Source organism: Rattus norvegicus, chromosome 2 (assembly GCF_021556685.1).
Source record: "Rattus norvegicus strain SHRSP/BbbUtx chromosome 2, alternate assembly SHRSP_T2T, whole genome shotgun sequence".
Taxonomy (NCBI): Eukaryota; Metazoa; Chordata; class Mammalia; order Rodentia; family Muridae; genus Rattus; species Rattus norvegicus.
In genome coordinates, this window is record NC_141535.1 from 80,426,586 (window position 1) to 80,453,751 (window position 27,166).

Consider the following 27,166-nt stretch of genomic DNA (forward strand, 5'->3'; position numbering starts at 1 on the left):
TGTGGGGAAATGGGATTCTGTATCTAACTGGCTACCAAGGGAAGCTGCAACAGTCAGCGGAAAGTAACTCTGGTGCATCCTGTGCGTTTTCTCAGATGGTCTCTAGCAGAGCAGAGCAGAGCCCACTGTGTGGAGAACCAAGGCTGCCCGATGCTTTCTTGGTAAGGACAGGGTGTGTGGTTGCCTGCTGCAGGCCCAGCATTGTCATCAGAGAGGAACGCTGGAAAAAGAATCACGTCAGAGTAGGTGACTGACGGCTTCATCGTGTATATCAGGGTCCTTCACTTCCTTCATTGAAGATCAGAACTAGATGCTGCACAGAAATGACTTTTAGAAGTCATAATCCTCACGAGCCAGTGTGATTTAAAAATGAACAATTCATCCAGTTTTCAGTTGGACTATACAAAGGACTGCCTCTCGTGTGTGCAGACCCTCATTAGCCAGACAACTAACTAGTTATGCATGCACAACTAAAATACAGAACTTACTTTTTAATTCCATAGAAACAGAAGATGGTTCCAAAAAAAAAAAAAAAAAAAAAAAAAAAAAGGAGGCTCCTGCAGGGCAAAAGGGCAGCTGTAGCGGAAAGGAGACCGGGCAACCCCCGAATCAAGAACAGCAGTGCTCTGCCATGGACAGCAGGCATCAGGAGACCTGCCCAAGGATACCACAGTGCCAGCTGTCAGTGAGGCATGACCAGACCGAAATTCGACTCTAATGGGGAAAATGGTTCAGACCAAGGACTGACTTAAATCCAGCAAGCATTTATCTCCATGCCCAGTCACTGTGGGGAGCTTGAGGCCTTTCTCACTGGGGCATCTCAACAGCCATCCACACAAGACAGTACAGATGCTTTCTTTTGAGGAGAATGGAGAAAACGAAGAAATAAGACCAGGAAATTTCTGCCCCACCCATACTTCTTGGAGTATCACCATCACCACAGCCAACCTATACTGGCTAAGTTTATGTCAACCTGGTGCAGCTAGAGGCATTTGAGTGGAAGGAACCCCAGGTTAAAAAAAATGCCTCCATAAACAGAACTGTGGGCAAGGCTGCAGGGCATTTTCTTAACTAGTGATTGATTGGAAAGGGCCCAACCCATTGTGGGTGGTGCCATTCCTGGGCTGGTGGTCCTGGGTTTAGTGAGAAAGCAGGCTGAGCACACCAGGGGGAGCAAGTGAGCAAACAGCTCCTCCCCATCCCCACCCCCCCTCACCCCACCTCTGCAACAGCTTCTGCCCTGCTGAGTTCCTGTTCTGATGCCCTTGCCCTTCAATGGTGAACAGTGAAACCCAAGTGTAAGACAATCCCTCTTCTCCTCCAGCTGCTTTTGGTCATGGTGTTTCACCACAGCGACAGTGACCCTGACTGAACTACCACCTGTCCATGCAGCCAAGCAAAGGAAACATGGGTGAGAAGGATATTCTGCAACAGTAACTCTCGACCTTCCCAGCACTCTATGCTTTACGCAGGTCCTCGTGTCCAGATGACCCCAACCATAAAGTGACTGTTACTGCTGCCTCCTAACTTGTAATTTTGCTGCTGTTACGAATCTCAATGTAAATATCTGATTCTTCTGATGGTCCTAGGCTGCTCCTGTGAAAGTCATTTGATCCCCGGAGGGGTCCAGACCTGTTGTTTAGAACCACTGTTGTGCAACCTATCTATGGCTGGGTCCTCACCTGGCTCTCAGTGACAGACATCAGTAGCTGGCTCATGTAGCCACCCCAGTCCACCAGCCGGCCCGGCACAGGTCCTTTTGCCTCCATGTCTCACTGTTCAGAACCGTGAGCAGTGAATCTGCCCCAACCTGGGCCTCAAAGCATGGCACCCCAGTGAGCAGCAGAGAACGAGACAAGGGTGCGTTACAGACAGAATGTTGCACCTTGAAGTTCACAAAAGGTGTTACACTTCACGTCTGCTCCTCCCCGTTCTCGTGTATTTCATGTTTGCTCACAGGCTGTTATACTACTATTCGGATGTTCTGGAGTGTAGAGATGGGCTTAGCAAGCAAAAGTCGGTCACCAGGTCTCAGAGGTTGTAGCCTGGCCCCGGTTCCAGCCTCAGTCCCCGCTTCTTGTTTGACAATTGTGTGAGCAGCCCTGAGCTCATGAGCCGAGACACATCCTTTTTCCCTAGGCTGTTTTTATTGCGTAGTGTGAGCATGCCTGTAGACTAGTGACTGATACGCCCGTGTAGCTAAAACAGAGAGCCCTGCACGCCTGGAAAAACAGTGAGTGGTTTACAATCCAGAGTGTGAGGGTCAAGCCGGTTCTCTTCCTCTCTAACAAGTTCCACGGATGAAGATTAAATTGAATTTGACCAAACTGTAGAGCAATGCAGATTTTCCAAATATAGACAAGGAAGTTGGGATTTTGACTACTGGACAGGTAAGAACACAGGCAGCTGCGTTTCTGAAAGTGTCTAGCCGTGCACAGACTGCTTTCTGGCCACCGTCAGACAGAGCATCATGGGGGTGGGAATCTTCCTGTTACATGCTTCGGAGAGATGGAGCATCCTCAGCCTCACCCCCTACTCAGCAGAAATCCCAGTGCTGGGCAGGTAAACGACATTTTAACAGGACACAGAGCTTCTCCTGAGCCGCCCAAAGCACCCAGTGTTGCCACTTTAAAGCTCGGATTCAAAACTATCAATGCCTTGCACTCTAAGTCAAGCACACTCTTACCTCAGAGTAAGCGAGGGTGATGTGCTCATAGATCCCCTGGTGATGATGAATGGCATCTTCCAGGTCCTGCAGCTCCGAGGGAAGGTCTACTTCACCACAGGCCTTACACCACGAGTCCACATTGCTCATGTACTTGGAGGTTAAAAAAAAGAAAGGAAATATTATTTCTATGGATCGATAAGCCCTTATATTGAAAGGGGGACACTTTACATCAGGGTTTTGATAGGTGGTGTAGCTGAGGGAGAATGTAAGCGAACAGTAACATGGCTGGATAGCACTGCAAATGGCTGCTCTGATTTCCCACTGGGATGTGGTTCAGGGACCCAATCCCCAGAGGTCGGGTGGGGGATGGGAGGGTGGGTGCTGCTGGAGCGGGCATCTGCATTTAACTGAACTCTTGGTGTATGCTGCTCATGGCCCCACAGCAACACTATCCTGCCTGTCTTTTCTGTCCTGGCTGGCTCTCCCAGCCCACACTGAAATCCTCTCTTCTACCTGCCTTGTTCCAACGGTGAGCATCATGCCCACTCTTCGCCTTGCCCCAGGAGGGCTGAACAGCAGGGTGGGCTTCATGGGGGTCAGTCTGCAGCTTCACTTTTCCTCTAACATGCTTAAAGGAAAGACCAAGAATCTCAAACCACTCAGCTGAGGTTTGGAAGGGCCGGCAGCCGGCTCCGGGCTTTCAAGAGAAACTATGGGAGTAGGAGAGACAGCCTGGGATGCTCAGTTTGGGCTGCAGATTGCACTTATCCCTGCTGCCACCCACATCTCCAGTCCCCATCAATAATGATAAATCACTGAGAGTTTCCTAGGGAGATGCTGTCAGAACCCTTCACAGTTGAGCGTCAAAAGTAAGCACAGAAGGCCCAATTAAAGGGCTAATTCAATTAGATGGCACACAGTAATGGCTTCCCCTCTCAAGCCGGTTCCTCACAAGTCTGTGCTCAGCAGGGAAGTCAGCAGAGGGTGGAGAGCTGAGAGAGAAAAGGCAGGCAGTCACCCACCACCATCAGAACCAGGGATTATCTCATCACCACCTCAACGCTCTCTTCCTAATGCTCTCAAGGCAACAGGAGTCACAATAAGATCACTGTGACCCCGCTCCCATGCACACAGACACACACAGCTGCCCCTGCACAGTATAAGTGTTCCCTGGGCACCGTGTTCTCTAATGTCAATCAGGACGGGTGGGTGCTACTGAGCAGGCTTCACTGCTGCTTCCTTCCTTCTCCCTCCTTCCCCGCACTCAGGGCCAATTAATAAGTCATTGTTGACCCTCTTCATGTGAGTGGGCCGAAGTCAGCCACCTTTCTAAATAAGCCATCAGCTCCTAGACGACAGCCACTGCCAAGCTCTCCAAGCACAGGTTTACAGGGCATTCCTAAGAAGATCAAAGATGCTTCTTAGGGCCACACATTAGACAGACACTAAGCCAGTTCACAGTTCAGCGGGGAACAGTATCAGATCCAGCACAGATTCCTGACATAACAAAAGACTTAAGTTGTTTTTCAAGAAAAACTTCCAAGATTGATTCAAAGATGCTTTGAAATGGGCTTTTCAGGAACAGACACGCAGAGGAAGTCAGCTTGACTTGAGCAGTGACCTTCTCTTGGCACTAAGTCAAAATCTTCCTGGCAAGATTCCTTCAGGGAAGACACATGACACCTGCTGGTAAAGAGGAGCTATGACATCTACAACCTTCGCCAGGTGTACATGAGCATGAAGGTGCCCAACCAATCAACAGCGTCTCCCCCAGCCTCTCTTCTACAGAAGGCTACAGGGAGTCTACGGGATGACTACATGGCTTAAGAAAAAGTCCTTTCTTTATGGACAAATGGATGCCATGTTTCAGTTTCTGTGTCCCCCACGGAGAGGCCACATAGAGAGTAGCAGGGTGCCTCAGAACACACAGGACAGGCCGGGATCCCCAGAACAGGAAGACAGAAAGCAGGACCAGGGACGGGGCGGGGGTTGCTAAGCAGCTACCGTAGCACAGGGAAAGGAAAAGAGAAACACTGAATAAAACTTGTTTTTAAGATGACCTTTTTTCCTCGAAATTTATTTTTTATGTGCACTGGTGTTTTGTCTGCAGATATATCTGCATAAGGATGCCAGACCCCCTGTAACCAGAGTTGCAGACACATCACCCATAGACATATCATACACCCATAGACATATCATAGAAGCTGCCATGTGGGTGCTGGAATTCAACTCTGGTCCCCTGGAAGAGAAGCCAATGATGTTCTTAGCTACTAAGCCATGTCTTCAGCACAGCATGTCCGTCTGTTTCTCTCTCTCTCTCTCTCTCTCTCTCTCTCTCTCTCTCTCTCTCTCTCTCTCTAGGTGTTGCTGAACAGAAGATGAAAAGGCATTAAAGTTTGGTTCTTTACAAAATTGAGTCCCAGTGGTGAGGGAGAAGTAACGGACACAGCCTCTGTCCGTGTCTAATGATTACTTAGCACACGGATCTGCTCTAAGCATGTACCTCAGGAGCTTGGGTCCTCTGGGCAATTTATTTCTAACCACCCCTCCCTGGGTGCCCCCGCCACACCCAGTGGTTGAGAGTGAAATGAACACATTTGAGCACCTCATTGTGCTTTCACTCCTCCATGGTCATGAATTCTATCAGACTTCGCTTTTCTCTTCTCCTCCACCCCGGAAAATAACAGGGCGTGTGAGGGCTTCCACACATGTACCATGACTAGCTCTGACGTTCTAATACAGGAACCGGGAGAAGGCAGTTCAACAAGCTTGGTAGGAACCAAAATATGCCGTTGGTCCCTGAGTGCCACCAGCCTGCTTCTTAATACACAGCTAGGCTGTTTCTATAGATAGCTTTTACCCTAAATCCTTACCATTCTATGAGAAGGTTGTTATTACCACAAATCAAGAATTAAGGCTAGGCTCTAAAGAAAAGCATTCATAAAGAAGGTTTATTTACAAAATAGTAAAGTTACAATGGGAATGTCCCACATTCTGTGTCTGCTTCCAAAGGAAATACTGAAGCAGTACTCTACTCTTTTCCATTATTTAAGTGAGAATCAGGCCTAAGTCAACCAAATGTATAGTCCACAAGAGGACATCACATATAAATCATTGTCCTTTTGTTTATATGTTCCATGTATGTGGTATGTCTGTGTGTGGTGTGTGTGTGTCTGTGTGTGGTGTGTGTGTCTGTCTGTGTGTGATGTGAATGTGTGTGGTAGTGTGTGAATGTGTGTGTATGATATGTCTATGGGTGATGTGTCTGTGTGTCTCTGTGGTGTGTGAATGTGTGTGGTGTGTGTGTCTGTGTGTCTCTGTGGTGTGTGAAGGTGTGTGGTGTGTGTGTCTCTATGCGTGTAATGTATCTCTGTGTATAGGGTGTGTGTGTGTCTGTGTGTGATATGTGTGTGTATATGTGGTGTGTATGTGTGGTTTGTGTGTCTGTATGTGATGTGTGTGTGTGCCTGTGATGTGTCTCTGTGTGTGTGCCCACATGTGCATACACATGTGTGTTCAGGTGCTGATCCTTGCTTTCCAAGGACTGTTTACAGTTTCGATCTTCAGGCTGGCAGATCTGCAGGCTGCTGGGGATCCCCACCACTGGCTGTCTTCTTGCTGTAGGACTTTGGGATTACACATATGCACGATGCACTCAGCTTTATATGAGTGCTGAGATCTGGAATTACAGATGTGCATGGATGCTCTCAGCTTTATATAAGTGCTGAGATCTGGGATTACAGATGTGCATGGATGCTCTCAGCTTTATATGAGTGCTGAGAACCTGAACTCAGGTCCTTTTTCTTACATGGCAAGTGCTTTACCAACTGAGCCACCCCCACCAGCCTCATAAGCACATACATCATTTCAACAATAAATGTTTACCTTTTACATGTTAATGAAAAGTGTAGTCTTATATGAATATTAACATAAGGGCAGAGCCATGTGTTATTCTGATGAGAACTGACTCCGGCTCAGACCTCGATACAAGGCAGGCTGAAGACCATGGGCTAATCCTGCTCTACGAAGCCTCTGGACAGTTGTGTCTCTGGTCCCATTGATTCCATGAGCTGACTGACAGACAGAATGAAGCAAAGACCACTAGCCTCATTTCATTTCGTTCAGAGATGTGTAACTATCTAAGACTACACAACCACTGGTGTTAATTTGTTTACGTAAAAGCACAGAAGGTGATCAGTGTTGGCTCATGGCATAGACAGAGCAAGGCAATCAGTGTTCTAGCTCGCTCTGCATACTCTGACTCGGCAATGCAAACACTGAGCGGTCTAACCACGCAGTCGCTGGACATGCGGGCAGGTGAACTACGGCCACGGAGAGTTAATTTCCCTTTAATGTTTATTTTTATTAGAATTTTATTACTTAATTTTATTTAACCTAAGTGGCTTCAATGGCTGCATGCGGTGACAGACTAGCACCTGGGACAATGAGCTGTAGACTATTCTTAACCCTGAAACTTAGAGATTTTGTAAAATAGTAAGAATCAAATCATTTTAATTCGCTGCTTAAAAGCTTAATACCAAAAATACTTGCTATGGAGTCTTGTTGACACAAAGGGACTGCCCAGTGGACAAGCCCTGTGACCAAGCTAAAGGAGGCAGGTCCCTAGACTGGTCTACTGTGAAGTGGCTAACACTGGAGGCTCACCGGCCTGTGCACAAACTGACACTCCAGCTCCGCCATCAGTGCAGACAGAAAGTGAGAGATGATGGGGACGTCTCTGGAAAACACGACGTCTGGAAACATCGTTCTTGCTGACTTACAATGTCAGTGGAAAACACCAACACAGAGCTCACGGAGTCAGAGGTGGCACGCTAAGGGGCTCACTGAGGCAGGTAACCCTTTCAGAGAAGCCTGCTTCAACCAGCAAGGCAGTTAAGGGGCTACAGATCTTTACTTACTCACTTTACATCCTGCTCACTGCCCCTCCTGGTCATCACCTCCCACAACCCTTCACCCAACCACCCAACCCCCTTCTCCTCTGAGTGTGTGCCTCCCCCTTCCTCCCCTCAACCCCCAGTATCCCTCACCCTGGCACCTCAAGTCTAGGCACATTCTTTCCCACAAGACAGCCCAGCTAGAACAACACATCCCACATAAAGGCAACCACTTGGGACAGCCAGCACCCCTCCAGTTGTTCAGGAACCACATGAAGACCAAGCTGCACATCTGCTACATGTGTGCGGGGAAGCCTAGTCCAGTCCATGTATGTTCTTTGGTTGGTGGTTCAGTCTCTGGGAGCCCCAAGGGACCAGGTTAGTTATTCTGTTGGTCTTCCTGTAGAGCTCCTATCTCCTTCTGGGCCCTCAATCCTTCCTCCTATTCTTCCATAAGAGTCCCCAGGCTCAATCCACTGTTTAGCTATGGATGTCTGCATCTGTCTGAGTCAGCTGCTGGGTGGAGCCTCTCAGAGGACAGCCATGCTAGGCTCTTGTGTGCAAGCATAACAGAGCATCATTAATCATGTCAGGGATTGGTGCTTGCCCATGGGATAGGTCTCAAGTTGGGCGAGTTATTGGTTGGCCATTCCGTCAGCCTCTGCTCCATCCCTGTGCCTGCACTTCTTGCACACAGGATACATTCTGGGTCAAAAGTTTTGTGGGTGGGTTGGTGTCCCTATGACTCCACTGGGGTTCCTGCATGCCTGTGAGGAAGAGAGTAAGGAAGCCTTTGCAAAGTGACCCCACTGCTCCTGCTGCACCTGGTGGGTGTCTGGGCACAAGACTTGTGCCTCACCCAGGTCTAGAACACATACAGTGCTCATTTTCACCAGCCCTCTCCTAAGCTCAGCTGTGCTTCCTTTCCCTAACTATTTTATGTGCAGAGACCCGGAACGCTGTGGAGCTCTTATAGGGTCCCACGAATTTCTGATCAGTAATACTGTTCTAGTTTATTTTCCTTCAAATTTCTAAATTACACTCATTCATTTTACCCAAACACCTCGGGCTCTTTCAACTTTGCTGCGTGCTTGAAATTTTTAGTGGTGAACCATGGGTGAGGAGCTGCCCTTGTGACACGCATATTTCTAGATTATCCTTAAGCAGGTCAGAGCAGCACCTGAACGCCTGGGCGTTCTGAATCCCTCCAGACAGACTACAGACTGTTTGCCATTCCTGAGAGTCAGTTTGCTCTGCTTCCGGTGTTCCTATTCTCTCCACGTCCCTTCTGCCCGCCCCCGCCCCCAGCAATTCATCATCTCATAACTTAGTAGCCTGCTAACAGCTACAGAGTATGACTATTAAAGACAGCACAGGTAAGGGACACACAGTTGCCTTTACCGATGATGTCAGAAGCTCAAGTGCATCTGCTGTGCTCCCTAAGGAGCAGAGGTAGACTCAGGGTCACGGAGAGCATGCCAGTTCATGCTGAAGAGGAATCCTGTGACTTTAAATGACGTTCGAGGTGTGGGTTTTGTTTACCTTTGACTGAGAGCTACCAGCAAGACCTGAAGGCCTCTCGCACAGCTTTTACACGATGCCTTTAAGACACTTTCCTGTTTGGATCCCACTTCTTTCCTTGCTTCACACTGTAAAGGTTTCTAGGCTGAGATCACTGCTAATTACTGTCTTGTGTAACACAGACTGCCTCGCTGAGACCCTGGGCACGCTGGGGCATCTGCTTGGTTTTATTGACTGCTTCTGTCATCAGTAGAGACTGGTTTGAGATGAAAGAGATACTTTCCCCTCTCAGAACCATCATGCCATGATGCCAAGCCTTAGAAAAGTACTGCTCTTCCTTCAAGAGAGAGAGAGAGCTATGCCAGTAAATAAGCTACCAACCACCTCTGCTGCCTTCCCAGGCATGTGTGCATGAGCCGAGATGGGAGGCGTGTTGTGGGATCGACATGCCCTGTCTTAAATGAGACTCTTTCAACTTTAGCCCACGAAAACAATGTGGGGTGAGGATCTACATCCCTTAGTAATGGTGCCAAGCTACCTGCCTCAAAGCCGTCCCGACACAGCCCTGGCTGGTATAGCCTTCCTATGCATGCAGAAGACCAAAGGCTGGACCTACCCTTTCCCGGTGAGCACACCCATCCTTACCTAAGAAAGAGTGGGAAGAGTGCTGGTGTTCAGGGGCCTCCTGGAAATACCCTTTCTCCAATCAAGAAAGGCAAAAAAGTCCTACCTATCACTGCCCCTGCCCAGAAGAGACATTGTTGTTGAGAGGCTGGTCTTTGCAGCCAGGCATACATCTTAGGGCAACAATAGAAGGCCCAGCCAACCGAGGAGACACACAGCTGGCTGCCAAGGGCCATGAACATCTCCATAAGATCCAGATGTGGAAGCTGTGAGAGGCATGCCCAGCTTGCAGTATCCCAGTGCAGATAATAAGGAGAAAAGGAGGGAGGGAGGAAGAGGAGAAAGAGGAGGAAGAGAGGGAGGGGGGAGGACAGAGAGGGAGAAAAGAGAGAGAAGATGGAGAAAGAGCAGCAGCTACTGCTTACTGTTACAGGCCAGACACTGCTAGTGAGAAAACCTGAAGTGTGAAACTTCTGAGCCATGCAAAAGCAACTTTTTAAAATAAAAATTTCAGAACATTTTGGATTCTCCAAGACTTTATCAGAACCTTGAACACTGACCTATTTCCCATGTATTTCATTTAAGAGATACACAACCCGCATTTACCATATTCCAGACACTGCAGGGCAGGATCAAGAAGTTGTTTTCATGCTCTAAAGCAAAAATGCCAAAGCAAGTATTTTTTTTTCTATTTTACCCTCCCCTGGAAAATCAAAAAACAAACCAAAAAAACAAAACAAAACAAAAAAAACCCAAACTGACCCCCCCCCCAAAAAAAACAAAACTCCAAGAAATGAAAGAGTTGGGCACACCTGCAATTCTGCCACTGGGCACCGAAGTGGGGTCTGGCCAGTTTGACGCAGGCTGTATGATTCTGCATGCTCCCAGCCTGCCTGAACTACACAAGGAACCTTGCCTCATATGCACAATGAGCGAGCCAGCAAACAGAACAAGGACAGACATAACGAGTTGAAAGGTGCATCTGCCTGAGCTCACACAGCAACGGGTGAGACCGGTGGGAGCCCACTGTGAGGCTGAGGCTGAGAGCTGGCAGGGTAAATCCTTTATGAAGCCACATAGAGTCACATACACAAGATGTCGAGGGGGGCGGGGCGGGGCGGGGCGGGGCGGGGCGGGGCGGGGCGAGGGCAGGACGACACAATGACAGGACCTGGCTCTGTGGGCTGGGGGTTCCAGGCACTGACCTTCTCAGCCTTCTGATGAAAGATGGAGGACATGTCCAACAAGGTGCTGCGCTCGTCCAAGGCCGCTGCGAACGCTTTCCACTCCTGTTCCAGCTGATTGGCGATCTGCTTAATCTGCTGAGAGGCGTAGTGGCCCGACTCCACCAGGCGATTGGCCACCGACATTATGCGGTTGATATTTACATACACATTCTGCGGGGGAGTCAGAGGAAGAGGCTCACTGAGGGATGTGGACAGAGGGCGCCCCCCTAAGAAGCGCAGAACCCTGTGTGCACAGCCTGCTGACAGTTCCCCGGTCTACGAGCAGAATCACCTGGTACCTATGTCAAGCATCTCACTCTCGGAATTCTTATCAACGCTGAGCTGGGTTCCAAATTCTATTTTTAAAACTAAAATTCTCAATCAACTCACTGAAAGGCATAATTGTTAACCACAAAGCAATCAGATACACAAGTGGGTACACACAAATACATTGTTACTCACTTCCTGGCTTCCGACCCTGATGAGGATCCAGATGGCAATCACAAAGAACTTTAGAAACCCGACTAGAACCCAGGAATTCAAAAATATGTACTTGGCAACCAAAGGTTATTTGTGTGGAGACAAGCTCTCCTTTCGGTACAAACTCACGCCATTGTTTGTGCCAACAGAAAACCTTCAGATGGATCTACTTTCTCCCAGGAGTGGGAATTAAGGTGTAGAAGGGGTGATGTAGATCCTGTGCTCTGCTCAAATCCCTACCCGGGTCTATGGATCGACCAGAACACTAAGCATACAGGCTTTAAGATCAGAACCAAACCTACATTTTCCTCTGCACAGCACGGTTGTGTGCACAGTGTGATCTTTCAGCTGTGCACAGTGTGATCCTACAGTTGTGTATAGTGTGATCTTACATCAGTGCACAGCATGATCTTACAGTTGTGTGCACGGTGTGATCTTACAGTTGTGTGCACAGTGTGATCTTACAGTTGTGCACAGTGTGATCCTACAGTTGTGTGCAGTGTGATCCTACAGTTGTGCACAGTGTGATCCTACAGTTGTGTGCAGTGTGATCCTACAGTTGTGCACAGTGTGATCCTACAGTTGTGTGCACAGCATGATCTTACAGTTGTGTGCACAGTGTGATCTTACAGTTGTGCACAGTGTGATCCTACAGTTGTGTGCAGTGTGATCTTACAGTTGTGTGCCGTGTGATCTTACAGTTGTGCACAGTGTGATCCTACAGTTGTGTGCGCAGTGTGATCTTACAGTTGTGCACAGTGTGATCCTACAGTTGTGCACAGTGTGATCCTACAGTTGTGCACAGTGTGATCCTACAGTTGTGCACAGTGTGATCCTACAGTTGTGCACAGTGTGATCCTACAGTTGTGTGCAGTGTGACCTTACAGTTGTGCACAGTGTGATCCTACAGTTGTGCACAGTGTGATCCTACAGTTGTGTGCAGTGTGATCTTACAGTTGTGCACAGTGTGATCCTACAGTTGTGCACAGTGTGATCCTACAGTTGTGCACAGTGTGATCCTACAGTTGTGCACAGTGTGACCTTACAGTTGTGCACAGTGTGATCCTACAGTTGTGCACAGTGTGATCCTACAGTTGTGTGCAGTGTGACCTTACAGTTGTGCACAGTGTGATCCTACAGTTGTGCACAGTGTGATCCTACAGTTGTGTGCAGTGTGATCTTACAGTTGTGCACAGTGTGATCCTACAGTTGTGCACAGCATGATCCTACAGTTGTGTGCACAGTGTGATCTTGCAGTTGTGCACAGTGTGCTCTTACAGTTGTGTGCAGTGTGATCTTACAGTTGTGCACACTCCTGCTTCCATTCCTCTTGCAGTCTATTCTAACATTCAACAAACTTGTTTTGGGATAACATGTTGTGGTGGCACACAATCAACAAATCCCGAATTACTCATGTATTTTTATTTTTGACTTTGTCCTGTTCCTGTCTGTACTCCCCCGAGTGGAAGATAAACCTTTGCCTCCTGCTACTCACTACTAACTTAGTCAGTCTGTCTAATTCCTCCCTCTCGGGCCCCTTCCTCTTTCCACCCCTCTGAGCCACACTGCCTCCAGCCTGCAGGGCTGCCCTGAGTCCAAACCCTAACCTACAGAATTCTCTCCTTGGCTTTCCTTGCACCCTCTTTTGCTGATCCTCTCTATTATCACCCAACCAGAACCAAGACCCCGGTGGAATTGCCTTTATACACGGGTGAGGGGCTGGACAAGCCCCACCCACGTTCCTTCTCTACAGACTCACAGACCATGGAGGTCCTAAGCAGCAGAGGCAGAGGGTTCTTCATGGAGGTGTGACAATAATGAGACTATGCTCCTGGCCTGTGTGGGTATATTAATTAAAATACATTTAACTAGCTTCCTTTAAACTAAAAGCAAAGTACTATGGGGATGGGATGTCTCCCAAAGACTCACATGCTGAGTGTTTGCTAAGCTTTGCCCTTAGCTAACAGGTAGCACCAGCAGAGATGGGTCTAGGGACAAGAAGTAGGTGTGCCTCTGCAATATCTACAAGACCCTTGCTCCCTTCCCTTCGTTTGCTTCCTGGACCCCCAAGGCAGCTCTGATGCACGCTCACTTCCTGCATTAGACACATACTAGTGTCAGAAATAAGAGTCAAGCAAGCAAGGGCCGGATGCTCTGAACCTGAAACCTGTATCTTCCCTGCTCTGGCTGTGGATCTCCGGCACCCTGTCATCATGGGGAAACTGAGGCCCATATCTCCCCCGCTCGGGCTGTGGATCTCCATGAGGAGTGACTGAGAAGTAACACCTTCCATTTTCCTCTATGCTCCTCCCATGCTCCCTGTCCCCTATTAGCTGGGTTTACTAATACTGTTTTCCCTGACTCCTTGAGAAAAAGCTACTCTGCAGTCTGTCCAAGAGTAAGTGCCGAGGTTCTAATTTAGAACAGTGAGAACAAGGGAAGAGCAGTCCATTGAAATGGTCCTCCCTGGGGTTGGAGAAATGGCTCAGTGTTTAGGAGCACTGAATGCTCTTTGAGGACCTAGGTTCAATTCCCAGCACCTACATGGTAGTTCACAACTGTCTGTAGCTCCAAGATCTGACATCCTCACTCATACATAGATGCAGGCAAAAGACCAACGCAAAGAAAATAAAGAATAATAATAATAAAATAAAAAAGAAAGAAAGCAATGGTCCTCCTGTGGGAACCACAGATGCTCACGCGTAGACTCGATTAGATAGTCCTCTGTCACTTTCATTTCCTGAGCAGACTATGCCAGTCTTTGTGCCTCCCATTTCCCGTGGGCCACCACTTTCAGCACAACCAGAGACATGGTGAGCTACACAGGCTCTGCCATGGGTCATCCCCACGACGAGGACCTGCACTTGGACTCTCCTCCTCGGGCTGGTATGATGTGCTATAATGTGCGTCATTCTTGTATTCCCTAGTGTGGTTCCTTTACAAACTGTCTACGTTTGGACTTGTAATTAGTCTTTTATGCTTTAAGGTTCCTCAAAACACTGCAGGCAGTGGGAGAAAGGACCAAAAGCTAGTGGGCCTCATTTGCCATGCACGCACGAAGGCTGAAGACTCCTGTAGGTGTCTTCAACAAGGAGCAAGAACGGCCCAGAAAGCTCTTGAACTGCTGTCCACAGCATACTCTAAGTGAAGTGTAACTGAGAAAGGTAAATAAGAAAATGAGAGGTGGGGAGGAGGGAGATGAGGGAGGGAAGAGACATCTCTCATCTTTTAGGAGTTCCTCACCTGCTTTAATTGGGTAACATCGCAGGTGTTAGTTGTGATGTCTTGAGCACTAAAGTGTTTTATACATATATCCTAAAGTGTTTTATACATATAGAGTAAACAACACAATACAGCAAAGTTACACAGTGAACCCACTTCATAGACTAGGCAACTGAGGGTTAAAGAGGTCAAACAGATCATCCAAAGTCAGACAGAAAATGAAAAGAGTGGCAATTACCATCTCTACGTCCACTGTCTCCCTGAAGGCTCCACACGGCTGTGTGAGGTGTGGGTGCTCCGGCCACTAACTGCCTCCTGTTTGCTAAAAACCTTTTGTAGGCCAGAATCTGTAGGGTCTGATAACGGCTTACCATACAGTTCATAGCAAAGTGATTGTGCTGCGTCTGAAGCTCCATGGCGTGAGGGTGGCTGGCCCCGATCTCCGTGTAGCTGTTTAGAAACAGGCCTTTGTTGTGTGTGATCCAGTCAAACATCTACCAGGAGAAAAGGACAAGCTGGGATCACTGCGGAAAGAGGCGGGGCCGAGGAGTGTGCTGGGGAAGGGAGTCGCTTCTCTGAGAGCTCTGAGAACAAGCAGGCGCTTCAACAGCAGCAGAGCCCCAAGGAAGTTTCAGCCCACTCCCCCATGCTAAGAGAAACTTCTGTCTCTGTGCCCACCACCCTTCCTCCAGAAATGGGTCCACATGTCACACTGCTCAAGATGGAACCAGGGCTCTTGGGTGTCTGCATCAGGACCCTTGCAGATAACCAACAGCTGACACAGAAACCTGAGCAAATGCAAACAATAAAAGTAACAAAAATATTTTAAAAGACTTGAGCGTTTTAAGCCTAGGTCTCCTGTAACCCAGTGATATTGTCACCTGACTGAAGGTCCTTTTAATGTACTGTATCAAAAATTTCTAATATGCTTTTATTACTCTGCAATAAGTTTGCCAGCCCATGAAAAGAGAAAACTCAATGACTGTAAGTTAAGAGGGATTACTTCACCTATGCTCATGGCTTGTTTGCAAGTGTCCTTTTCTTTGACATTGCAAAGAATACATTAGCTGCTGATGAATGGGCGTTCCCTTTGGCCAGCTGCTGTCTCTAGCGCACAAGAATAGCACATGAGAACACGGAGCAGTACTGCTTGGATCACAGAGAAACGTGTTTTTAATGGCCTCACTCTCTTGTTATTAAGGACACAGGTACCGGTCTGAAAGGGTTTGATGGCTTTGTTTGAAGAGCGGGAAGGTACCAGAAAATCTATATATTAAATTGTTGCTTTTAAGAATACAATCATGATCCCCAGCTCCGAAAAAAAAAAAAAGAATACAATCATGAATTTGTACTTTTAACAACAACAACATCACCCTTGCCTTTCTGGCACTTCTCACAGAAGCATCGGCAGCTTCAGCTCACACTGCCTCAGGCACTGCACTGTGAGTAAAACTGGAAGCCAGATGTAAGCGAGGTCTCTGGATGGCCTTTGCTGTGGTGTGATCGTTGTAACATAGACCTTCTGGTTTCTCACCTTGTCACGTCAGTCTTGGCTGTGAGACCCACCAACCCAGCAGCAGCCCCTGTCGGGCTGCACGGCCCTCCCCACCTTTACCTTCTCAGCATCCTGTTCGAACAGCCGCAGCTGGAAGCACTGGTCCAACTTCAGTTTCCTCACGTGCCACATCTGGTGCAGGTGCTGCCGAGTCGAGTGCAGCCTGTCAAGCATGGTGGACACCTTGGGCAAGAGGTTCTGCAGGTCTGCATTGCCCGAGCCTGAGTTCTTTTTGGGAAAACTCTCGCTGCTCTGGATCCGCTGAAGCAGCTTCTGCCCCTCTAAGTCCAAGTCCTCGATGGGAGCCTTGATCACCTTCTTCTTCAGCTGAGAATGCTCGTCAATCATGTTCCGAGCCCCCTCTAGGTCCTGAGGTAACTCCTTTTTTGCAAGGACGTCCTGAAGTTCCTCTAGCCGGGACAGCATGTGGGCTGCATTGCTAATGTAGTCCTCAAAAGCTACTCGGATTTCTATCCATTCCTCATGGTTGTACTCTAGGCAGCCATCAAACTCAGGGGTTAGCTGGGAGGGGTCAACCACTTTGGTAAGGCCTTCTAAAGAGACCATATTTGTCTTGGGGAGGAAAGAAACATGTATGAGAAGATGAACCATGTGATCACATCCTATAACTTACAGTGGTCACACAGAGGTTCCCTAAGTAAAGAATAACCTGCGTACAAAGACCCAGTCAATGTCTGGTTCTGCCTCCCGGAATACAGAGGGAGACTCATTATCCATGCAATGAAAAACTCCACGGAAGTAGCATGTGAGGGAGAATGCCCAGCAGCATAGAACTGTAATTTTCACAAGCTCCAAGTCAACTGGATTTCACTTGAAGAACGAGAAAAACCTAAATCGTAGTCTTATTAATGCCTCACAAGAGTTGTTGAAAATGTTTTCACAGGGTAAAGACACTGGGAATGCCAGCTTCCCTGGGGTTGCCACACATCTGTACAGCCTAACCACTGTACACAGCCTGTCCTGCAACCCAATTTAACACTAAGGAAGCTTCAGTTTATCCCAGTCTAAGCCAGAACTCTCAACCTCATCTGAGGTAAGTGAAAAGGAAGCACACTGGGGTGTGTGTGTGTGTGTGTGTGTGTGTGTGTGTGTGTGTGTGTGTGTGTGTGAAATGCGAACACAAGGGAAACTGAGCTGGTCTAGAACTGAAAGAAAAACAGACCCGCTACCCAACCTCTGCCACCTCTGACGCACACTCAGAACTGACATCTCCGTGCTGGCTGGATTAAGAAACAGCACATGGCAACAGGCTGGAAAGAGCAGCTCAAGCCTGCACTGCCTTTAGCCTACAGTGCTACAATGGGCTTTTTCTTATCCATCTGCTGGATCATCAGTAACCTGCATGGAGGCAGACACACACACACACACACACACACACACACGCACAGAGAGAGAGAGAGAGAGAGAGAGAGAGAGAGAGAGAGAGAGAAAGAGAGAGAGAGAGAGAGAGAGAACCACACAGAGACAACCAGGTCAGGAGGAAAACAGGCAGGCACCTTCAGGAGCCCAGAGTAAGAGACTAATAAGTAACATCAGTAAATACTTATATGAATGCAAACTACTGGGGTTTTTTTTGTTTAAAACATGTATAATTAAAATGCATTACACTTTAAATTTTCCACTAAGCAAATACTAAGAGCCAGTAAATTATCTTCCAAAATGACTACTTATTGAGTATGAGGATAAAGTGTGCTTTCTATTTCACTTAGACCACTTCAAAGCAGTTTCCAATAAAGCCAGAGTTTAACTCCAGAGAGGAAACTCAGCATTGTGGGAAGGTATTTTAAAATCCAAGTAGTACACAGGAGGAGACATGTTGACAAGTACAACTGATGTTGTTTCACTGTGGAATATTGTTTACCTTAAAACACGATTCTTTTACACCGAAATCTTTTACAGCCTAATATCACGGCAGAGACGGCAGGACAGCAGGCTTTTCTGTCCACCAGGAACGGTTATAATTTATAACGAGAAACTATCCCTGTCCTATTACAGAACAGGACCTGAGCCAAGCTTCAAGCCGGCTGGGATACTTTCTCCTCTAATCATCCCATTAAACTGACCACATCAAAAGCCTTGTCAGAACTGTGGTGGCTTAAGGAGAGGCGGCTCTCAGTGGGAAAGAAAATAAATTAGCAGGCTTTGGTTTACTTTTTATAACCGTCTGACAGCCATCGTCTAGGCCCAGCTGAATGCAGAGCTCTACAGTTCTCAAAGACTCCGTACACTTTTACAAGACGACATGTAGAGTGGCTGAGGAGTCTCCCCACTATCGATGACCAGATGGGCTCAATGCCCCTCATATTCCCTCATGCCCAGGATGCAGCAGTCACCGCACATCTGCAGTCACTCGGCCCAGTGCTGACAGGGGGAGCTGTTCAAGTGAGGTGATGAGAACAGGCTTCTCCTTCCAAGCTACCATGGCCCCACACCCTAATCCCAAAGAACTGAAGTCCAAACCCCTGTGCCAAAAGCCACCACACGGGGAAAAGGGACGAAGGCATCTACTTTAAGCATTAACCAATGTTTACCATACACACATAAGGCGGCTAGCTAGGCCACACTCAAGGCTTGGCTGTAAAGACCTGCCATGCCATCAGCCCACTGTGGTGGGGATGCACTGGCTTATCACAGACTGTGCCTGTGAGTTTAGGATGTGACTACCTGGAGTGAGTGTTACCTCAAATTCAAATTTGGAACTGCCAAAATTCGTCCTCTGTTTCTGCCAGAAGTTGTCGGGCTTGATTATCAGGGCGATGTGGATGCAGCAGGGGAAGGACTCCTGCAGGATCTTCAACAGTGGTTTGATGGAGTCCCACTTGGAGCCGCGCATGTCCACAATCACCGTGAACCCTCGCTTGCAGACTTCCTCGCTGCAGGGCAGGAAAGAGGCTGATGAGTGAGTGAGACGGCCCAGCTGCTGGAGCCCTTGCTGTGTAAGTGTGAGGACCAGAGCTCACATCCCCAAGCACCCACATTCACAACTAGCATGTATTAGGGTGAAAAGCAGAGGACCCAGGTTCCTTTCCCAGCATTGATGTGGTAGCTCCCTGACATTGGTGACTCCAGTCCTAAGGGATCTGAGGCCCTCTTCTGGCCTTCATGATTACTGCATGGAACAGGGGATAGACAGGCAGGCAAAGCACTCAAACAAAATAAGAGGGAAAACAAAAAAGCAAAAACAAACAAAACAAACAAACAAAAAACCAAACAAACAAACAAACAAACAAAAAACCGAAAACCACTGGGTCTGGCCCTGCCTTCCTGTAACCGAGCACTGTGGAGGATGAAGACAGCAGGATCTGGGGACGGCTGACTGCAGCCTAGTTCCAGGTTCAGAGACACTCCAGGGAATAAGGCCAAAAATGTTAAGGCAGACATTTGATATCCCCTGATGTTCTGTGAGCACACCCACACACGCACATCTACCTGTGCACAAACAGGCACACGTGTCCCCAACAGGCATGCTCAGGGTGGATAGACTGACAGACCAACGGATGGAGACAGGGACAGAAACACAGACACGCAGACATTCAAACACACACACACACACACACACACACACACACACACACACACACATGCACACACACATTCACTGAGGGGAGGAAAGGAACAAGGAGGGGACCCACACACTGACCTCAAGAACCACATCATGATGCCCTTTCACCTGGGCAGCTCAGCAATGTTACCCCCTCCCTGACACCAGAAGAGACCAGAACCTGACCCCAAAGGAGTGAAGGCAGAATAGTGGCTTTGAAGAGGGTTCAGCTTCAACAGCCTTTAAGTTTTTAGTTCTTCATAGATATGGTATTGCATTCTGGCTTTTTGTGCATTGTTCACTGATGGGATACACACTTGTTTAGTAACTACCACAGACAGACCCCTGGGGAGTACTAAGAAGTACACACTCACAGTGTGGCATGCAGAACCCAAGATGGGGACAACTTTACTTTCAGGATTTCCAAGGCCACCAGCAAAAAGACAACCACCCACTGGCGAGCGAGTGATGCTGGGAGCTTTGCAAATCTGTCTGTGGTCCCTCTCCTCTAACCCTGTCCCACCAGGAGATTCCTGACATCATCTTAACAAGCTCTGTGAGGAAAACCTAGGTTTATATCTGCAGTCAGATCACATTCATCTTCCTATCTGGTCGCATAGATGGTATGAATGTGGTGGTGGTGGTGACAGTGCTGGCTTCTGTCACAAATCCAAACTGTTAGGGGTACTTGGTTATCCTCTCTGGGCCCTTGGCAGTTAACCAAACAAAAGGGCAGCTGCATCCAGGCCTGGTGCTCAGGCCTGCAGTCCCAGCATAGAGGATGCTGAGGAAGGAAGGTCACAGAAGCCAGGGCTGAGATTGGCATAAGCAACAAGCAAGTCCCATCTCAAAAAGAAATGGAGTGGGGGGGGGGGGGGAATCTCAGCATGGGACTAGATGGAGAGTGCACATCTGCAACAATGTTACTAAGTGTGAAGTGTGTATCCCTTGGCAGGGTGTCTGCCTAACACCACCAAGTTTGACACACACACTACATAAACTATGTGTGGCAGTGCATGTCTGTAATCTCACTTGGGAAGTAGAGGCAAGGAGATCAGAGATTCAAGGTCATCCTCAACTTTGTATTGAGCTCTGCACCACCACCAGAGCTCATGCATCTGGGCTACATGATACTCGGTCTCACAAAAACCAAACCAGGAAAACCAAAAACTGCGAATAAGTTGTCCCGAGAAAGGCAGAAAACCCTATGTCCTTACTACATTTTAATGTCAGGGACTTACGGAAACTCAGTGCTGGCTTCCAAATGATTAGAGGTAAGGCTCTACTGTGATCCAGCATAATGAGACAGACTCCACTTTGGGTAGATGCTGGTAGACTGCCTACAGGCCTTGGACACTGAGACCTGATGGAATCTCAGTGAGGCTAGAGGGAGGTCTGCCCCTAACATGAATAGCCTACATTTCAATTTCTGCCTGTGTCATCCAAACTGAGATAACCTACTCTCGCAGGAAAGTCCAGGAAGTTATTTGTTATTGCTAGATGTTGGTGAAATGCAAAGAAAGTACATCTCATCTGAAGCCAGCAGGATTCTCTCTTGCACAGATTCCACACCTGTTCCCTTGTGCTTCACCCTCCAAACGTTTCTGTGAACGCCATGTTCCTCCCTGCCCTGTCTCATACAGTCACTGTAACCAGTTTTCAAAGCTTCACAAATGTAACGTTTGCAGGACAGCAACATGAATCCATGGAGGTGTGTCACATAAATATTCCAGAAATGTCTGTTGTGGAACTTGACAGAGACCTGGTTCACTGGCACAGGGGCATAGTGGTTAAAGCCCAGGCGAGAAAACAGATGGTCCAACAGCTCTGTTTACCACCTGTCCTAATTAGCTTTAGCTGTCAACTGGACATAGCCTAGAGTCATCTGAGAGAGTCTCCATTGAGGGATTTCGCAGGTCAGATTGGCTTACAGGTATGTCTTTGAGGGACTGTCTTGATTGGTGTGGAAGGGCCCAGCACTGGTGGGAGGATGGTGGGTCTGAGCTGTGTGAGCAAGCTGGATGAGCATGACCTAGAGAGCAAGCCAGCAAGCAGCATTCCTCCGCTCCTGATCCAGGTCTCTGCTTTGAATTCCTGCCCTGACTTCCAACGATGGATTGTCATGACCTAGAAGTATAAACTCTTTCTTCCCAAGTTGCTTTTGGTTGGGTGTTTTATCACAGTGACAAAGAGAAAACTACAACACTATACAAGTGTTAGTGATGCTTAGAAAATGTTATAAATAACCTGCTAACTCCCTATGGTGGTTAATCTTGTCAACCTGACTAGACTAACTGAATTAGTACAGTACACCTTTTGCAGTATTTGATAGTATTTCCAAAAAAGATGATGGGGGGTTCTGACCTAATCAATGAATTCGTCCCTTGAAGGGTTCATCATGATGATATTATTCCAAGAAGGAGGTTACTAAACACATCCTTGTTGTATCCTGTCCTGACCCCTTCCTGTATCCTCTGTCCCTCCTCTTCCTGGCCATCATGATGTGAAATGCAGGGGCAAGCAGAGAACAGCAGAAGGTACTATGCTTGGCTTGCATGGTTACAGGAGGATTAACTCTTCTGCTCCCATCCAGTAGCTTCCCCACAAAGTGGTAGTCACAGCACACAAACTGACTGGGCATGCAGTCTTCTGCAGTATGCTGTCTTCACACCCAAAGCTAGGAATCCTAGGAAGAGCAAGGACTTGCCAGCACCCCTAAGTCCAACTGCTGTAAGTCACAATCAAAGGAACCCATGCAACGTGGTCTCCAAGCCCTGCCCCCACCTGATAACAGAAGCGGATCTTAGGAAAATGTGACTTTATTAACTAGGAAATCTAGAAGCTTTATGAAGAGCCCTATATTATCTGTAAGACAAAGAAAATTTAGGTAAAACTCAGGCCCCTTCTGACCTGGATCTTTAAGAAAGAAAAACCTACTTTCCCGAGTTCTGAGATGAAGAAAGCCTCATGAGTGGTCGGTCTCAAGTCAGTGCACTAGTTGTCTTCACACCACTCCTGGGCAAGCAGAGTCCGAGCATCAGGAGAGCTCACCCACTTAGCTACTAGAAAGCACCTAAAGAAGGTAAAGCATGGGCTGGAGAGATGGCTCAGCGGTTAAGAGCACCGATTGCTCTTCCAGAGGTCCTTTCCTGGTATGACTGAAGACCACTACAGTGTAGTCATATTGAATGAATGAATGAACGAATGAATGAATGAACGAACGAATGAATGAATGAATGAAGGTAAAACACCCAAGAACTTAGGAAACACGAAATAAAGTTCAAGCAGCGATAGCAACGCCACCCCAGAGGCTATTTCCACTGCTTTAGGAACCCCTGAGACCTCTGCTGGCAGTGCTGTCCTGGGTATGAGTTGGAAACACTGTTGTTTCAAACTGTTGACTTTTTCTTTTTCCACTTTTGTGTCTGTGTCTGCATGGGTGTTGTGTATACATGTGTGCATGTATGCATGAGTGTATGTGTGCATGTACCTATAGAAGGCCAAGGCTGATACAGGAACCATCTTGGATAACTCTTCTATGCTTATTCATTGAATCAGGGTTTCTCAATCAAAGAGTTCACCGATACAGCTAGTCTCCCTAGTCTGCTTGCTCAGAGAATCCCCATCTCAGCCTTCCAAGGCTGGCATCTCAAGTGGGCTAGCACAGCTACCTGACCTGTGCATGCTGGGAATACAAACTCTTGTTGTCACACTTGCATGGCAATTCTCAAACTGTTGATGGTTTCTAAGCCGAGGGAAGAAGTGACCCAAATACCACAGCAGCACAAGTCACACTTACGCTTACTGGTGGGACTTGAGGCCAGAGAACAAAGTCTAGATTACTTAGTGACGGCATGACAAAGAGAGAAACAGAAGAGCAAGGATAGAGGGAGAGATCCCTGCACCATTTCTGAGACAGCTGCTACACCCCAAGCACCGTGAGAGGTGCACATGAGCAGCCTTACTCAGCACTCACAAGGACCTCAGGGAGTACTGTCACCTTCACCCTTCCTGTATCACAAAGACAACAGCGGTCACCGAGCCACAGTCCCGGGTCATCAGCCTAGGCCTTCTGCATCTACACACGTCTCCACGTAGTCCTACTGTGAGCCCTGCACTGCCTGGCCAAGAGCTAGTTGAGGTGAGAGCTACCGTCCCTACTTAGAAGAGTATCAGTGGAATCAGAGCCTACACAGACAGAGAGAGCTAAGCTTATGCCTCTCACAAATGTCAGCAAATGAGCACACAAACTGTATTACAAGCAAAGCTCCACGTCAAGAAAATGGCCACACTATTAATTTGCTGATGACATGTATTGATCCCGCTGTTCTAGAGTGCTCCCAGGAGGCAATGAGCTTGAAGGACATCAGAGGAGACACAGGTTGTATCCACCTCCATCACGACCACCTCATCGGAGCTTGCCCATCATCCCTGAGTGGCGCCTTGGTTACTTGTTAATCTGCTTTCTAACCAAAGATAAACAAAACGCTGTTCCTTGTCACTTGGGACTGGAAATGCGAAAGCAAATCAAGGTAATGAAATGGAGTGACTGCATTCGGGAGATGGAACACCTTGAACACAGTCAAGTGCTGATGCAGGATATTGCATGATGTTTGGGGCATTACACGGTACCCCAGGGAGACTCACAGAGGAAAAAAGACGGGTACAGTCTGATAAATGGTTAAACTCAGTTATAAGTGTATGGGTGTCGCTGCACCCTTCCTTCTACTTCTATAGATGGGCTTGTAATCTTCAACACAAACACACATATGGTTTGAAGGGTGTATCACCCAGACGAGCCACAGTGTAAATGAACAGTTGTATAATATCAATGAAAAGTAAACCTTTTCCACTTGTACCAGTGTAGACTCCATACCCAGATCACCAATAATCAGCCGCATGTACCTTTTCAATAGCCTAATTAGTTTTGAGTGAACTGAACGAATATCGAATTTATTTTCAGGTGCCAGGCATAGAATCCATGATCCTGCACACGCTAAGCATGATATCTACCTTTGTGAGAGAGCTGCAGCCCCAGCTTCTGTTCGCTGGTCACTGCAGACACACCATGGCTGTATTCCAATGGATACTGTCATGGACGTCCTCAGTAAGTCAGACCATCGACGGCATGGTTGACTTCTGTCCACTGCAAGGCTTAGTACAACAGGGCCCAACTGCCTACCCTTGGGTCCATCTAGCGTAAGACAGTCACACACCACAGATTTTGGTGGGCCTGTTCCAGGTACCTCAACTCAAAAATAAATAAATAAATAAGATAAAACAATTCTTTTTAACTCTTTACACTTAGTTGTATGTGTAGCTGTACGCATGACGTGGAGAACGGCAGGCAGCTGTCTAACCAGTTCCCTCCTTCCATGACGAAAATATGAGGGAGTGAAGTCAAGCTACAGAGCTCGGGGGCAATCAGCTCTACCTGCAGAGCCACCTCACGGGCTCCATTTACCTCAAACCCCTTGCACTGATATCAACAGTGGGCGTTACTCTTCTCACACCTCACAAAAGCAACTGAAGCAGGAGCATGCTCATCTTGGCCCGTGGCAGCAGGATCCAGAAGGGGCTGGTTGCACTGTGCACCGTGGACCACTGGGAGGCAGAGAGAGCTGAATGTTTCTGTGCAGCTGTCTGTCTCCTGAGCCCCTTAGCCAAGTGCTTTGTTCCTGCTTACCTACACTGCCTCAGGTAGTCACTGCTCCTCATTCAGACTCTCTGGGAAACAACGCTGCTTGCCCACGCTGTTGGTTAAGGTCCACACCAAAACCCTGTCACTAATCTCTCAGATTTAATGGTGTCTCCAAACTGGTAAGACAGTGCCAGCCAGCTGATTACAATGTTTAATGTCTCACAAACTCCACATTACAAATCAAAAGAACATTGTAATACACAGAAGCTCAGCGTGTAAGAAAGATGTGTGCAGGTTGTCAAGAAGAACAAGTTTCTGATGATCCAGGCAACTGGAACTTGCTGTAAGACTCACTAAAGAAGAGCTCTCAGTTTCTGAGTCATCAGTATCAGATCCTCAAATCCCAGCTAAGTGAGCATCCAAAATCCACCATCATCTCTCAATAACAAAGGCCTGGCTTCTGGTTCCCGATGCAGAGTGTTCTGAATAATCCGGCGATGGTTATAAAAGTGGCAGTAAAGAAGATCGTGACCTTAATTTTATGTTTGATCTCATTGGAACTAGACCTACTGTTTAGCTGTTTTCTAGGGAGGGGCCACACCCTTGGAAGGCAGAAAATGTGGACAAGGCGGTCACACAGAGCTTACCTGGGAATGCAGGCTAAATAGGAGATGAGCCTCCTGAGGTCCTCCTGCCGCATTCTATCATGATTGCTGCGGGCTGGAAACGTTAATATGGGACCTCCACGCTTATCTCTGCCACCTGCAAAATAAACAGTGGGAACAACTTAGCGTCGGCATGATCAGACAGAACGTTCTACATGCCCCTGCAAGTCCAGCATCTCCACCATCCGTTCAGGCAGAACTGTAGTGAAACCTACCACACGGTCAGGAAGGAACCCTGTCATCCTTGCCTATCTCATGCGGGACTCAGGAAATGTCAGGGTTCTAAGGGGCGACTGGAGGCTCATACAGATGATATCCTTCTATCTCTTCTAACGCACAAGAAGAAATGCCTTTCTAGGGTTTGGAGAGATGAGTACTCTGGTTCTCTCATACACATGCATTACTTCCCTTAACAAGCCTTTCTCCCTTGCTCCCACTCTCTTCCTCCCCCTCTCTAGCTCCCTTACCCTCCCCTGCTCAGGGAGCTGAACGGAGGAGGAGGCAGCAAGACTGTAAGAGCCAAAGGTGGGTGACTCCAAGGGAACCGCATCCTCCACGCAGAGCTGAGGCACACATGAGCGCCCAAAAACTGCGGCAACGTGCTGTAAGGCCTGTGCAGGCTCAACCCGGACAGTGTCTCGGCACTAAGGGCAAAGTGGACATTAGAGCTGTAACTGATACCCTTTGTTTGGAAAATGAAAACGCAGTTTTTCCCAAAGAGTCTCACTGGGCATATGACCCACCTCCCAGAGCAGGCCTCCTGCCCAGGACTAGGTGGCCAACACAAACTGAGTGCTGATTTTTTTGTTTTGTTTTGTTTTGGGGGGTGGACTTTCTGTTTTGTTTGGCATTGTTTGGGCTTTTTGGAAGGAGGGAGTCTTTTGTTTATTCATTTTGATTTTTGTTTTATAGGGTTTAGAGGGTCTTGTTTTTTGTTTCTTTATTTTAGAAAGAGAAAAAATAAGTTGTAGGGCAGAGAGGTGGAAAGGATTTGGGAGAAATTGGAGGAGAAGAACATGATCAAAATACATTGTATGAAAAAATTCAAGTAGAAAAAGAACATACAAACGAAACCACAGGTGAGCAGGAAAATTGGGTAGTAAAGCC

The 27,166-nt window shown here is 47.8% G+C and overlaps 1 protein-coding gene across 4 annotated transcripts in view; it reads right to left on the reverse strand.

The window, feature by feature from the left end:
* Positions 1–27,166, reverse strand: part of Trio (trio Rho guanine nucleotide exchange factor) — a 295,435-nt gene that overhangs the window by 160,841 nt on the left and 107,428 nt on the right. For all 4 annotated transcript variants that reach the window (XR_015662892.1, XM_087621836.1, NM_001107658.3 and 1 more), the window contains 6 exon segments: positions 26,042–26,156; positions 18,893–19,085; positions 16,252–16,764; positions 15,008–15,130; positions 10,914–11,105; positions 2,687–2,818 (listed from right to left, as the gene is read on the reverse strand). Coding sequence is in view for 3 of the 4 variants with exons in the window: in XM_087621836.1 (XP_087477962.1) it covers positions 2,687–2,818; positions 10,914–11,105; positions 15,008–15,130; positions 16,252–16,764; positions 18,893–19,085; positions 26,042–26,156 (1,268 nt within the window). In the remaining variant the exon portion in view is untranslated.